The 14,803-nt window shown below is 43.0% G+C and overlaps 2 protein-coding genes and 1 pseudogene across 5 annotated transcripts; all 3 read left to right on the top strand.

The window, feature by feature from the left end:
* Positions 1-14,803, top strand: part of LOC146453453 (uncharacterized) — a 315,682-nt pseudogene that overhangs the window by 256,046 nt on the left and 44,833 nt on the right.
* On the top strand, positions 34-14,801 carry LOC146453456 (E3 ubiquitin-protein ligase RNF180-like). 4 transcript variants are annotated; one of them, XM_085096617.1, is made up of 6 exons: positions 34-342; positions 1,274-1,493; positions 1,850-2,337; positions 2,956-3,151; positions 4,128-4,173; positions 13,977-14,796. In XM_085096617.1, the coding sequence occupies exons 1-6, from the start codon at positions 124-126 to the stop codon at positions 14,182-14,184; spliced, it is 1,377 nt and encodes a 458-aa protein (XP_084952743.1). In that variant the 5' UTR covers positions 34-123; the 3' UTR covers positions 14,185-14,796. The 4 variants fall into 4 exon arrangements, with proteins under 4 accessions (XP_084952743.1, XP_084952742.1, XP_084952740.1 ...); XM_085096616.1 differs by having other exon boundaries at positions 44-342; positions 2,953-3,151; positions 13,977-14,801; XM_085096614.1 differs by having other exon boundaries at positions 44-342; positions 1,274-1,610; positions 2,953-3,151; positions 13,977-14,800.
* On the top strand, positions 4,763-12,326 carry LOC146453457 (uncharacterized). Its single transcript, XM_085096577.1, has 3 exons — positions 4,763-4,947; positions 5,139-11,975; positions 12,167-12,326. The coding sequence occupies exon 2, from the start codon at positions 5,362-5,364 to the stop codon at positions 11,614-11,616; it is 6,255 nt and encodes a 2,084-aa protein (XP_084952703.1). The 5' UTR covers positions 4,763-4,947; positions 5,139-5,361; the 3' UTR covers positions 11,617-11,975; positions 12,167-12,326.

Raw genomic sequence — 14,803 nt, 5'->3', positions numbered from 1 at the left:
CAGCGGAACAAGTATCCCACAATTCTGTGCAGTGTTCTTGAAATTTAACATGGCTGCTTCAACAGTTTAGGTCATGACTAAATTTTAAATGGGCAGAACTTATAAAAATTGACAGATACTGGCATGATGAATTTATATGCAGTGTCGACATTTCGTTGTCGAAAATGTCGTATTCGTTTATTCTCCTCCGACCACCTTCAGTCACACGTATTTGAAAATCAAAAGCTGAGTCAAAACGTGGATCTTGGCGATCAAGAAGTTATATCCAGCTGTGGAAAGTGTTCTTCTTGGTTCCTAAGAGATGAAAATATGCTTCCTTGGGTAACTGACAGTGTGGAAGAGGTTTGTTAAGATGACATGCACTGGAAACTTAAAAGTACCATCACTGAAACACTGGTCCCAAGAACCATTGTTTATAATATGGAGACAGGGCATTATTTTCAAATAGCAGCCCCAAAACTATGGAAATAGGATCCCATCTGCAGAGAGGTCACACAGACTGAGGCTGTTTTAGTTCCCACCTGGTGGGTCTTCAGCTGTGACCTTGGTTCAGCTACATGTATTCCTTCATGTATATGTACAATATTCTGGCCTGAGTTCCCTACTTTACAAATTAAATGCATCAACTTCACAAATAAAATCAAATGTATATTCCCTGCTAGCAGAGGCCTCTTTTATGTTGTATTTGCTGAACTGAGGGGCGCGAGGAGAAGAGACCTCTGCGCGGGTCGAAATAGACTTTGATTCAACCGCCGTCCATAGTCATGGACGACGCTTATGTACAAAACACAAGATGCTCACTGTATTGTTTACTGACCATGACTGAGCCCACTTTCTCTCACGCATTCATTTACAGTTATTTAGTGAGCCCGCATAGTGACATGGCCTCCACGTGACGGTTTGCTCGCTAGGTAACTGTGGCACATGCTCAACACAGTCCGTTTCAACCCAGGGCAGAGGTCTCTTTTCTTCGAGCTGGTCAGTTCAGCGAATACAACGGAAAGGGGGCCTCTGCTAGCAGGGAAGATGTTTACAGCTGTGACAATATTTTTTTATGAGTTATGACCCTTAACAGTGGTCTGCGACTAGTACTACTTGCACTGAGTTTTGATACTGCTTTTTTTAAATTGTTCCTTTTCTGCTGTGAAAAACATCAATTTGTCAAGTTATGGAAAAATGGTGACTGGCAGTCCTTGACAATTTCCTCATGCCCTCAAAATTCAGTTTTGATTTGTTTCTTGTTTTGATGTGTTTTTCATTTTGAATTTTTAAGGCCCAGTGGACAGAAGGAAAAATATACTGCCCTAAATGCAAGAGTCGCATCGGAGCATTTGACTTTGTTCATGGAATACAGTGTAACTGTGGAAGGTTTATCATCCCGGCTATATGGATTCAGAAAAGTCGAGTTGACCACATCTTTCCACAAAGCCAATTAACAAATCTGAATATCAGGAGACCAGTACCAACTGAGCCTTCAATATTAAACAATTCTGGCAATATTCCATTGGAGTCAAATGCGATGGATTTAAGTGATGGCTATGTTTATGAGCTTGGTGATGTCTCCTGCTCCCATAACACATGTTCACACCACGCAGAGGACAAAAATGAAGGTGAATTAATAATAAAAGTACATGGTGAATTAATAATAAAAGGAAGCTGACAAAATCCTGAGGAGTAACTTTCATTGTACTTGTTAACCATATTGTAATGAGCTTCTTAATGCCTCAGTCTGGGGGCTGCATGTGCAGTCTGGACTGGTGTTGAGAAAATTCTAGCTTTAGTAGCAGCGTTATTGAACTAGATTCCTTTGTATGTAATTCTAATATATGTAATAAATTTCCCTTTGTAGCTAGTTATCATAACAGTGGACAAACAGCATTTGTGTCTAATACTTCTTGCCAAAGTCTTTGTGGGGAATCTTCTGGCAGTTCTTGTGTCAAGTGTAAACAGTGTGGGGATATGAAGTATTTGCTTGAACCTCATGCTTGTGAAGAACACAAAAATTTAAATGAAAACAGAAATCGGACATGTCAAAGAGTTTCTACAAAGGACAGCCATATTCGTAGCTTAAATCTGGATCAAACAGTGGAATCAAGTGACTCCTCAAGTAGGACAATTCATGTTAAATGTGATGAAGGAGATCTGCCGACTTACGAATCTAAAGGAATTAAAAAAGGACGTCATCAGATCAGGCCAGTGGAGAATGAGGACTTGGATGTACATATAGAAGAAAGCTCTGAAGCAGTGACTCACAGTGTAGCTGCTGATAAAAATATCTACGGTTGTTTGACTGTTGATCAAGGCTTGAGTGAAGAAACCATCACATTCAATAATAAGGTACAGCAAAAAATAGATTCAAGTTGTGCTACATTTGTTAGACTGGTTACTGAAGAAACTGTCATATTCTGTAATAAGGTACAACAGTTAGATTTTACTTAACACTTGTTATTGAAGAAACTGTCACATTGTCAATGAGATAGAACACAAGATCGTTATACATTTGTTACTAACTGCACTCCTATCGATAGAAGCTATTGCTTTTTTTTCGGTGTCAAGCTGGAATTACAATATAAAATCACGAAATGGGGTTGCTACAAAACCAGTTTTTCAGTTCATAAATGCGGCCCATCGTGTGGCCTCTCACTAATTTCTCCAGTGGTCCCGTCAGCAGAAGGGAAAAGAAAGAGACAAACAGACAAGAAGGCAACCTTCGGCGTTACGAGACAAGTATATATGACTACGAGAAGCCTCTTGTTGGGGTAGTGTGAGAGAGCCAACCTTGAATTGACCGTAAAAGTTTTTTTCTTTCTTAATACTTTTCTTCCTGACAGCACTTGAGGTCTTCCCTTTAATCCCCCATGGAATGTCAATTGACATTTCTCGCTGTATATTGTGTATCTTTTCGTTCCGCTCAGTTGGTGCTGCTAATGTTCGCGTTTATTTTGCTTTCGGAAGGTTGCTGTACCAGAAATTCAAGACCGCCATTGCTGTGCCGTCTGCCTTGATCTACTGTTTGAGCCATTTAGGTGTTCCTGTGATCATCTGTTCTGTGACCCGTGTTTACGTCAGTTAAACTTCAGGACTGGCAAAAAAGGAACAATAAGATGTCCTTTGTGTAGGCAAACAGTGGAACATGTAACACCAGCTTCAGGTACTCCCGGGCCCCTCTCCTTCTCCCCCTTCCCCCCCCCCCCCCACCCCTAATTTTAAGACCATAACCGAGGTCCGTAAGCATTCGAGCATTCGAGAGCGGGTCCCACATTCTGACCAGATTACTACTGCACAAGCAGATAATTTTTGTTATTCATAGTTCTTTTTTACAACTGCGGAACAAGACAATGAGATTCCTCCAGGAAGTCGACTATCAAAACTTGGCTTTATTGGTTTCTGAAATGATGAGTGATTTTGGAGGCCTTTTAACGGGAATTAAATGTGAAACAAGAAGACTTTTTTATAGGTAATACTAATAGTAAGATATTTTTTTTAAAAATGTTTTTTAAATTCAATCAGCCAGAACTAGGTCAACCAATGAAGACAATGAAGTCGCTCTGCGGTAAGAAATAAATCTTGGACCAGATGAATTAGATTCCATGAAAACCTTTTCGGTTAAATCGTGCGCTGAGTAATTTGTCTGACTAATGAAGCCATTGTTAAGAAGCAAATGGATAAGGGGGTTAGTTGCTAAACAAACTGCGGAGTTGCGTCGGTGGCGAGTAAGAACGAATGTTTGGTTTATCGCAAAAGTTGATAACTAAAGGTAAATTTGCTACCGCAAAGAGAATCAAATGCTCAGGACGTTTCAAGCGTTAGCATTTCGTCAGAGCTAATGCTTGAAACGTCAGCACTCGAATCTCTTTGCGGTAGCCAATTTACCCTTAGTTATCAACTCTGGTGATTAACCAAACATTGTTTACAAGGAATACGTAGGATTCATTTCACTAGCCCCAGGACAAGTAAGGTTGACATAGCTGTTATCTGAAAACACGTTTCACCAGAGGAAAGTATTGCACAGTTCCGTTTTAGATTTCTAGAGTGGGCACGTCTTGTCTGTGTACAGTGACTGTATCTCTTGCATCTCTGAAATGACTGATTTAGTAGTTCAAGTTTATGCTGTTGCCTTTCCACAGAACTAAGAAGCGAGATCAGGAACACTTATGATTCACATATTCTCAGGTAAGATAATCGGCCATACTGGCCGCACACACTAAATTCCCTAGGGATGGCGTAGTAGTCAAGTACTTAATAGACTCACAGCTATTAGAAAATGATTTGTTACTTCAGAAACCTTACCTTAAACAAGAAGCTGTTTCCAGCTTATACTCGGGCTATTTTTGACGTGTGTGGTGCGTAAAGCCTACAATCTTTTAACAGTGATAACCTACAGCATCGCCAATTCCCCCAAATAGATAGCCTGCGAGCAAGCTCTCTTGGGGGTGGATCCTCTTTCCCCCTCCCGCCCCCCACCCCCAAGAGAGCTTGCTCGCAGGCTACCAAATAGATAGATACAGAGATTTAGTGAGGCAATAAGTAACCACCAGATAGAATTGCATTTCTTGCAGTCAGAATGAAGTACAGGAGAAAACGACATTTGTCACGAATACTTTTTATAATCCCCGGGCTTTAATCCATACGTTTTCACCTTTCGTTTAGGGACAGAAACCATTCAGTGTACGGTCCTAATATGTATGGGACGCCGGGTCAATTACGGGTCGTAATTTTCGGTATGATCTAGACCCGGGGTGGTACCCCCTGTAACCGCTTCCGTTGGAATCAAATACGTCGCGAAATATTTTGTGGTTTGATTTATGTTACCGCCGTGATTACCGCATTATAGATAGGCATAGCCCATAGCTCGCGTTTCAGTTCAAACTAAGACCCCTTGAGATCAAGATCTAGAAGACAAGTTAGAGCGAAATTCTCCAAAGAAATTAAGACCCGCGAACGTTGGTAAGCGACAACTTACTTATGTTTAAGATTACATGGTTATGTAGGTCGTAAGTTGTTTCTATTCCATTAGTTTCACTAGATCTTGACTGTTTTATTTAGTTCTTTTCAATATCACGTGCGCTTGGATTGTGATCATTTTTAGCTATAAAAGAAACGAATATTTAGGTAATTTCTTAATGTAATCATTTCAGTTGACCGCTTCGATAAGTGCCCAGAGGCCACAAGAATAGGAATACGAAGGAACAATAAAGAAAGAATCGTAACCTAATTTGGCTTGGTATTCTCGACTGCGCGTGTGACAACCCGGGAGCGAGACTTTCATTTCTAACTTGAGCGAGACCGCTACAGTCAACAACGAGGGTTAACGAACTCTAAGAACTCAAGTCTAAGAGGATTATGAACTGAAGTTAGACAATGGATACTGATAAAGTAGAAAATACCAAAGAAGTTCGTACTTCTGAAGGAGCACGTGGTGGCGATGAAAGCCTCAAAGAAAATAGCCACGTTACTAATGAAGAATTCGAAGAATGTCGGGAGCGTCGGAGTAGAAACCGCACCGAAAAGGGTCTAGAACTCGACTTGGAAATCGGTACAAAGAAACGACAAAGATCAATGAAAGACCTCCGATCGCGTACGAACGCCATTTATGCATCCTTAAGAGAACCAGCGGACCTTGTAAAACTTAATGCTTGCAAGGACGGTTTAGAAGCTGACCTAAAAACCTTTCAAGCTGCACACGAAAACGTGACTGATCTTTTGATCAGATTAGAACTTCCGGAAACGGAACAAGAGATACATGACGAATTCCTCGACGTAAACAATGCGGCGTTAGAATGTTTAGCAGACGTCAAAGTAAGAATAAAAGACCAAGAAATAGAAAGAGTTGAGCTAGTTTCGCAAAACTCAAAGCTACGCTCTAGAAAATCAGCATCGTCCATTCGAACGTCCTCAACGACCTCCTCGAAGCGAGCCGCAATCGAAACCGCGAAAATTAAAGCAAAATTAGACACACTTAAAAGGCGACAGGAAATTGAAAGGCGGCGAGACGAATTAAAACTTCAAGAAAAGGAGCTCGAGCGCTTACATGAGCGAGAGGAATTGCATGGAGAACTTTCCGCGGCCGAATCAATTCAGAAGATTCTGCAAGAATCCGAATTAAACGACACCATTGTCTTACAAGAAGCCACGGATAAGTTACAAAAACAAAGCGAAAAACAAAGAATTTCCGACTCTAAGCCAGTTGGTCAACCACAAGCGGATAAAACTACCCGCAAGGAAATTAAAAGGAAAGATAACGAAGTTAACGACCCTATTGTCGGAACACCAAAACAATCACCAGATGTGAACGAACAAACCGCGAATACAAGCGCGGGAACATCGCCTCACTTTCTCTCGCAACGTGACGTCAACACGCCTTTGGCTCATCGAGATATCAACCAATCAGCGAGAAGTATCGAATCACCGGAGCATCACTACAACTCTCAAATTTGGCGTATTCAGGAAGAGAACGCAGAAATACAGAAAACGCAAGTCGAATTATTGCGAAGAATGACAGTTCCGGTTCCCAAGCCTCCAGTTTTCGACGGAAATATCTTAGAGTACCCAAAATGGGAAAACGCTTTCGACGCATTGATCGAAGACCAAGTTGTTCACCCCAACTACAAGCTTTACTATTTAGGCGAATACACGTGTGGAGCAGCACAAAAAACGATCAGTGGTTTGCTAGGATTGCGGACCGAAGATGCTTACAAAAGAGCGCGAAAAACACTGAAAGAACGCTTCGGAGACCCCTTTAGAATTTACGAAGCATACAGAGATAAACTGAGGAACTGGAAGCCATGCATAACAAGCGCAGACTTGCAAGAATTCAGCGACTTTCTTATCATGACCCAAGAAACGATGAAATCCGTGAAGTACTTAAAGGAACTCGAGAGCTACTCAACGATTCGAGAACTCGCAGCTCGCTTGCCTATCTTCTACGGCAATAAGTGGAGAGAAAGCGCAAAGAAACTAGAGGCAAAATGTGGTGAATACTCCTTTGCAAACTTCGTCGATTTCACACAAGAAGCATCCCTTGACGCCAATCATCCAGTATTCTCGCACGATGCCCTAACCTCAACTAGGAAAGAATTGGAAAAGGAAAGAAAGCTTCCTGCCGATAGGATGAGGCGAACCCCTGAAAGAAAGGATAGGACGAAGCAACATGGCATCTCACTAACCACCACAGGCAGCGAATCGTCGTGCAAACACCCCCCGGATGCGAGTTCGTGTATGCTGTGCAAGGGAAAACACGGCCTTGCCGCGTGCAAGAACTTCACGGAAAAGCCGTTCAAAGAAAGATTAGAACTCTGCATGTCGCGAGGAATATGCTTCTCCTGTCTAAGTCAAGGCCACACAGCACGACAATGCAAGCAGAAAACTCAGTGCGAGGTGTGTAAGAAGCCACATGCGACTGCCCTCCATCGTTTTTCACCTGAAGAAAAGAGACAAGAAAGCACCGAGGAAACCGTAAGAGCCACGAACAATTGCGTAAACTGCAGTAACACTACAACCTCCATGATTCTCCCCGTATGGATTCACCACAAGAATGACCCAGATCGTCGAGTCAAAGCTTACGCCGTGTTAGATGATCAGAGTGATACCTGCTTTGTCACCGATGACGTAATAAACAAGCTTGGAGTAACTGGTCCTTTCATTAAGCTAGAGCTGGGCACCATGCACGCCATAGAAAAGATTGACACACAAAAAATTGATGGTCTCATCGTATCACGCTTTGACGGCAAAGTAGACATACCCCTCCCTAAGACGTACACAAGAGCGAATATACCAGACCAACGTGGACAAATTCCTCGCCCGGAAACCGCCCGAAAGTACGAGCACTTAGAGAAAATTGCTGAAGAGATCCCAACATATGAAGAGCACTTGAGCATCGGCCTACTGATAGGCAACAATTGCGTTCGTGCCTTAAAGCCAAGATCCATAGTTCCTGGAAGGTCAAACGACCCGTACGCTATACGCACAACGTTGGGCTGGGGAGTGGTAGGAGCCAGAAACCACGGAGATCATGATAATGAAATCGAAATGACAGCTGGATGCCATCGCGTCGCTACACGAGAAATAGCAAGCGAAGAAACCTCAACTGGCAAGTTCATCCCTCTGAGAAGCTGTAAGGAGATAATGGCACCTTTGGCAATCAAGAAAATGTTCGAGCAGGACTTTTCTGAGCCTCAAGATGCGAACTTAGCCATGTCCCAGGAAGATTTGAAGTTTATGAACATTACCTCTAATGGTATTCATAAAGCAGAAGATGGGCATTATGAAATCCCCTTACCACTCCGCAATGAAAACGTTCACTTACCATGCAACAAGAAACACGCTGAAGCACGATTAAAGCAGTTAAGTCGACGATTTGCCGCTGACCCAAAATACAAGGAAGATTATGTGTCATTTATGCAGAAGATGTTCCAAGAAGGCCACGCAGAGAAGGCCCCCGACCAGTATGAAACAGTTTGGTACATTCCTCACCATGGGGTGTATCACCCTAAGAAGCCCGACAAGCTACGAGTAGTCTTTGATTGTTCAGCAGATTTTCAAGGACATTCCCTTAATCGCCATCTACTACAAGGCCCTGATCTGACAAACTCCTTGGTTGGTGTCCTGTGTCGTTTCAGACAAGAACCTGTGGCATTCGCTTGTGACATCGAGGGCATGTTCCACCAGGTACACGTCAATGAGGAACATCGTGACCTTCTCCGCTTCCTTTGGTGGGAACAAGGAGACACCTCAAAGGAGCCAACAGAATATAGAATGACGGTACATCTATTCGGTGCTACCTCCTCTCCGGGCTGTGCTAATTTAGCCCTAAGAACCGCCGCTGATGACGGTGAAAATGAGTTTGGAAAAGAAGCAGCTTCCTTTATTAAGGAGAATTTCTATGTCGATGATGGGCTTAAGTCAGTCCCAACCGTACCAGAAGCCATTGAATTGATCAAGAACGGCACTGAGATGTGCATGAGAGGAGGCTTTAGACTGCACAAGTTCACGTCTAACAGTAAAGAAGTTGTCGAGTCCACACCCATAGAGTCGCGCGCAAAGGAGATCAAGGAACTTGATTTGAACCGCGATTTACTTCCTCCTGAACGTGTGCTCGGCGTAGAATGGAACATTGAGAACGACGCTTTTAAGTTCCGTATTACCCTAAAGGATAAACCACTGACGAGGCGTGGCATCCTGTCAACAGTAAGCTCGATATACGACCCGCTTGGTCTCGCGGCCCCATTCCTGCTACGCGGAAAAAGAATATTGCAGCTGCTATGCAAGGAAAGCATAGGCTGGGATGACGCCATACCTGACGAACTACGGATGCAGTGGGAAATGTGGCGAAATGAACTCCCACTTCTAGAGATGATGGAAGTCCCAAGATGTTTCAAATTAAAGGAAATGGACAACCTCAAGAAAGTCGAGCTACATCACTTCTCGGATGCTAGCACAGAAGGATACGGCCAGTGTTCTTATCTCCGTTTGGTGGACACAAGAAACCGAGTGAACTGCTCACTAGTTATGGGTAAAGCACGTGTTACCCCTCTGAAGCCGATAACCATACCGCGCCTTGAGCTGACAGCCGCCCTGGTATCCGTCCGAGTTAGCGAGATGCTGAGCAGAGAGCTGAGATACGAAGAAGTCGAAGAAGTGTTCTGGACCGATAGCAAAGTAGTTCTGGCATACATATACAATGACGCACGCCGGTTTCACACCTTCGTTGCAAACAGAGTTCAGCAGATCAGAGAACGCACCGTTCCAGAACAATGGAAGTACATTGACGGAAAGAACAACCCGGCCGACGATGCTTCGCGCGGTCTGAGCCCCAAAGACCTCCTGCAGCCTTCGAGGTGGCTACGAGGACCTTCTTTCCTTTGGGATCACCACGATAGCTGGAAGAATTTAGAGAGGAGTGTGCCCGAATCCCTGCAGCCTGACGATAAAGAAATAAGGAAGGCATCCACCTTTACAACTTGTACGACAAACAAAGAGCAATACGCAACCCTACTTCAACGGCTGGAATACCTTTCAAGCTGGTTCAGAGCAAAACGCGCCGTTGCTTTGTGCTTGCGGTACCGAAAGATCTTACTAGAAAGAACACGCGGAAAGCAGGCAACTATGGATGGAGTGAAGACAAGATCCGCAGCGCGCGAGTATCGTCCGATTGACGTCGATGAGTTAACAGAAGCAGAACAAGAAATCATAAGACACGTGCAAAAAGAAGCTTTTAAAGAAGAGATGAGCAAACTGAAGAAGATAACTACAGATAACGAAACCCCTAGAGAAGATGATTCAAGACCCAGGATTCAGAAACCTAAAGGAGCCAGTCCACTCTCCCGTCTGGATCCGTTCCTAGATAATAGCAATCTAGTAAGAATTGGTGGACGAATAAAGCAAGCTAGCGTATCTCAAGATGTAAAGCACCCCATTGTTCTGCCTGGACATGGGCACGTTAGCAAGCTTCTGGCCCGACACTACCATGAAAGGGCTCTACATCAAGGAAAAGGAATTACACTCAACGAAATTCGTTCCTCTGGCTACTGGATCATAGGCGGTGGCTCAGTAGTCTCCAGGCTGGTCCATGAATGCGTCACTTGCAGAAAGCTTAGAGCAAAGGTGCAAGAACAGAAAATGGCAGATCTCCCAGCAGACAGATTAACACCTACCCCTCCTTTCACATATTGCGCAGTGGACTATTTCGGACCCTGGTACGTGAGAGAAGGACGCAAGGAACTCAAGAGATATGGTGTATTGTTCACATGCCTAGTAACAAGAGCCATTCACCTAGAAGTTGCCAACTCCTTGGAAACAGACTCCTATATCAACGCCCTTCGCCGTTTCATATGTAGGCGTGGTCCCGTGCGTCAGATGCGCAGCGACAATGGCTCGAATTTCATTGGAGCACGAAGAGAGCTCAAGGAAGCGTTAGTGGAAATGGACCAAAGTCAAGTAAAACAAGAGATGCTAAAAGAAAGCTGTGATTGGTTCGAGGTGAAACTCAACGTCCCCACCGCTAGTCACATGGGTGGAATTTGGGAGCGCCAAATAAGAACCGTGAGAAGTGTGCTCTCCGCCCTACTAGAGAAAAATGGCCACCAAATGAACGACGAAGCTCTACGGACTTTCATGTGCGAGGCAGAGGCAGTAGTTAACAGCCGACCTCTAACAGCAGAAGGTACCACATCATCAGACACAGCAGAACCACTCACGCCAAATCACTTCCTGACGTTGAAAACGAAGGTGGTCCTGCCCCCACCGGGAAAATTCACATCCACTGACCTGTATTCAAGAAAATGGTGGCGACGGGTTCAACATTTAACGAACGAATTCTGGGTCAGGTGGAAGAAAGAATTTCTTCTCTCGTTACAAACCAGACAGAAGTGGACCCGGCCAAGGAAAAATCTTCAAGTCAATGACGTCGTGATAGTCAAGGATGAAGATACTCCAAGAAATCAGTGGAAGATGTGTCGTATTATTGAGGCCCAACCAGACCAGGATGGATTGGTACGGAAGGTGATGCTAGACGTTGGCAATCCAAATCTGACACCAGATGGAAGAAGAAGGCAGCCGTTGTCAACGCTGGAAAGACCAATCCACAAGCTAGTGCTGCTGATGTCAGAAGATCAGTGAAGACCGGGAATCCCCGTCGAGGAGCCATCAGAGAACTCTTAATGAGTACCATGAACATTAAGATGATAGATAAGATGAACAGTGAGAAAATTTAATTTTGTTATCGTTTGCAAATAAGGTATAGTGGTTAGAGTAAATTAAGGTATTAATTTAGGGGAGCCATGTAACCGCTTCCGTTGGAATCAAATACGTCGCGAAATATTTTGTGGTTTGATTTATGTTACCGCCGTGATTACCGCATTATAGATAGGCATAGCCCATAGCTCGCGTTTCAGTTCAAACTAAGACCCCTTGAGATCAAGATCTAGAAGACAAGTTAGAGCGAAATTCTCCAAAGAAATTAAGACCCGCGAACGTTGGTAAGCGACAACTTACTTATGTTTAAGATTACATGGTTATGTAGGTCGTAAGTTGTTTCTATTCCATTAGTTTCACTAGATCTTGACTGTTTTATTTAGTTCTTTTCAATATCACGTGCGCTTGGATTGTGATCATTTTTAGCTATAAAAGAAACGAATATTTAGGTAATTTCTTAATGTAATCATTTCAGTTGACCGCTTCGATAAGTGCCCAGAGGCCACAAGAATAGGAATACGAAGGAACAATAAAGAAAGAATCGTAACCTAATTTGGCTTGGTATTCTCGACTGCGCGTGTGACAACCCGGGAGCGAGACTTTCATTTCTAACTTGAGCGAGACCGCTACACCCCCTTATGTGACCTTAACGGGGACGTGCGGCCCGATAGGGTATGGTTTTCAGGGTGTTTTGTCTTGAACGGGGTATCTATTTCATCACTTTCTGTCTTAAACAGGGTATCCCTATATGACCTAATGGCTTAAACAGATTGTGATTGCCAATGCATTCAAATACAGTAAGAAACTAGCGTATTCTTATTTCATTCTAGTCTTAAACAGGGTGTGATTGTGGGTTAAATGTCTTAGAAAGGGCCTGAAAATTTTGAATTCTGTTTTAAACGGGATAGGGAAATTGGAGAATTGTGTCTTAAACAGGGTCAGGGTTTGAACGCCCGGGCTGCACCTCCCTGCCCAAGCATCTGTTGAATACTCCCCCCCCCCCCCCGCCCCCCCGGGATCTAGAGTAACGTTACGTATCACGCGAACGTTTATATCCTTGTACGTGTTTCAATGTTTCGCTGTTTATATTTTTAAATGAAATTCAGGGAAAGCATTTCTTATTCACCTTTTATTTGAAGACAGAAACCGTTTCTACATTGATTGTTTTTCTATAGTAAACGTGAGACATCGTTATCTATCTTGGCCCGCGAGGTCATAGACTGATTTAGCTGCCAAATTTTCGGTTGAACAAAACTAACCTTGAGGCACTCAGGTTAGCCTAAAAAACACTCCGGTTAGCCTAAAGAGCACTCCAGTTAGCCTAAATAGCACTTAGGTTAGCTTGAATAGCTCTCCGGTTAGCTTAACGGTTAGCAGTTTATGTTGGGGTTGTTCATACCTCGCATGCTTCGCATGTTTTGTTCATGCACTCCTCGCGGCTCGAAAACAAAGAACGCGACCGAGAATTTAAAGAATTTGATAACACGACAGAAGACGTAACTCGTACCAGCCGAGTATAAAAAACGAGACCGAGAACAATAACTTGTGGCCCGAAGTCTTATCTCTCGGCCCATCGGGACCCCAAAAAGAAAAAAGAATTTGATAATGCTACCGAAACCTTAACTCGGTCCGCCTTACGGCCCGAGTAATAACATGGCACCAGAGACATCCAGTGGAGCTAATCACGGCCAGGCTTCGTGAATAGCCAACTGGTTTGCCTCCCACCAGTTGGGATTTTTAACAAATGTTATGCTCAGTTTGTATATTTATTTCACTGATTTATAGTGTCCCCAATTAACACTACAACACTTAGACAGTTAAATAAAGTCATTCACTTTATTTTAGTTTTTTATCACTTTCGAGGTTTTGTTGGCTTAACAAAAAAACTCTCCATGTAAATAAGCCTCTTGATTTCTTGATCACTGGGCATCTTGAACCTTTGACTTTCTGGAACAAACCGAAGCCTTTGTGTCTGTTCGTTTTTGATACTACAGTAAATCTTCCTTCAGCCTTCATTTTATCCTCCTGTACCTTTGCTATGTTTTTACCACTTAGTTAACTACAGTATAGTTGCAATGATTCAATTTCTGCTGTAATCTGTCACGGTGTCTGCAGTCAAAAACACCCCAAGCAGTCCTCTTATTATTCCAAATATCTTTCATTGATTGTAATCAGAGTTTGTTTTTCGTTTCCAGCTTGCAGCGCGCTAAAATCATCGCTTCATTTGAAATGCGCAAGTTTGAGTTCTTTATTGACAATGTTGGTTTCTTTTTCCTGTATTTCAGAAAGCGTGAAAAAGCGGAGCGTCGTGCACCGTACCGAAAGTGGCCCCTTCCCGCCGGACGTGGTCCCTCACAGAGATCTGTGTCACGCACACAACGCAGTGTCACGCTTCCCTGTATTATATGTACGTTTTTGGTGTGCGCATGCCTGTATTCGCTTGTGGTGATTGTAGTTTTGTCCAGTCTGACAGATGGTATCAAGATTTATTGAGATGAAGGCTTGGTACATATCAATAAAATATAAGATGAAATTTTAGTGATACTAATGGGTTTTAGGCTGATGATGAACAGAGAAAGAGAAGCAAACCGAGGAAAAAACATCGCAAATAAAAATAGATTTGACAGAGATTAAAATATATAATTCCTCCACATCAAATGCTGTCGATTTTTTGTTCATTCATTGAACCCTACGTATTTTTGCCCGTTTTTTACTTTAAGTTCAGTTTTCCAGTTTGCAAACTCTTATCCAGGAGATTCTGCCTGTACAGACTTTCAACATTTTTAACCGTTTATGAATGTTGAACGCGAACATACTCCACCAAACATGAAGATTATCTGGGAACAATTTGGCTTGACAGTTGAAAGTTTGTGGCATTTAATGTTTCTACGACAGCCATATCTTCGCAGGCAGGCAGTGTGAGTCCCTGGGGGGTTAAAAAAAAGAGGCGAAAGAGAACTTTCCTTCTTTGGCTCCTGCATGTCAATCATTTAAATCGTATAATTTTTGCATATAGATTTCATAGTTGTACTGAAGATTTGCTGTGTGAAAATTTAAATTAATAAACGAATGAATAAATAAATAAATAAATAATTGTTGATTGAAGTCAACC

Source organism: Pavona decussata, unplaced genomic scaffold (assembly GCF_977016875.1).
Source record: "Pavona decussata unplaced genomic scaffold, jaPavDecu1.1 SCAFFOLD_330, whole genome shotgun sequence".
NCBI classification, from domain to species: Eukaryota; Metazoa; Cnidaria; class Anthozoa; order Scleractinia; family Agariciidae; genus Pavona; species Pavona decussata.
The sequence above is the reverse complement of the archived record's forward strand: the minus strand, read 5'-3'. Positions and strand labels throughout refer to the sequence as shown.

What these genes read in the sequence shown, in the direction of transcription:
- LOC146453456 (XM_085096614.1), top strand. Translation starts at nt 124, where the DNA reads ATGATGAATTTATATGCAGTGTCGACATTTCGTTGTCGAAAATGTCGT. An exon ending in TAACTGACAGTGTGGAAGAG is followed by an intron (nt 343 to 1,273) that starts GTTTGTTAAGAT and finishes TGAATTTTTAAG; the next exon opens with GCCCAGTGGACAGAAGGAAA. An exon ending in TATGATTCACATATTCTCAG is followed by an intron (nt 4,174 to 13,976) that starts GTAAGATAATCG and finishes CCTGTATTTCAG; the next exon opens with AAAGCGTGAAAAAGCGGAGC.
- LOC146453457 (XM_085096577.1), top strand. Translation starts at nt 5,362, where the DNA reads ATGGATACTGATAAAGTAGAAAATACCAAAGAAGTTCGTACTTCTGAA.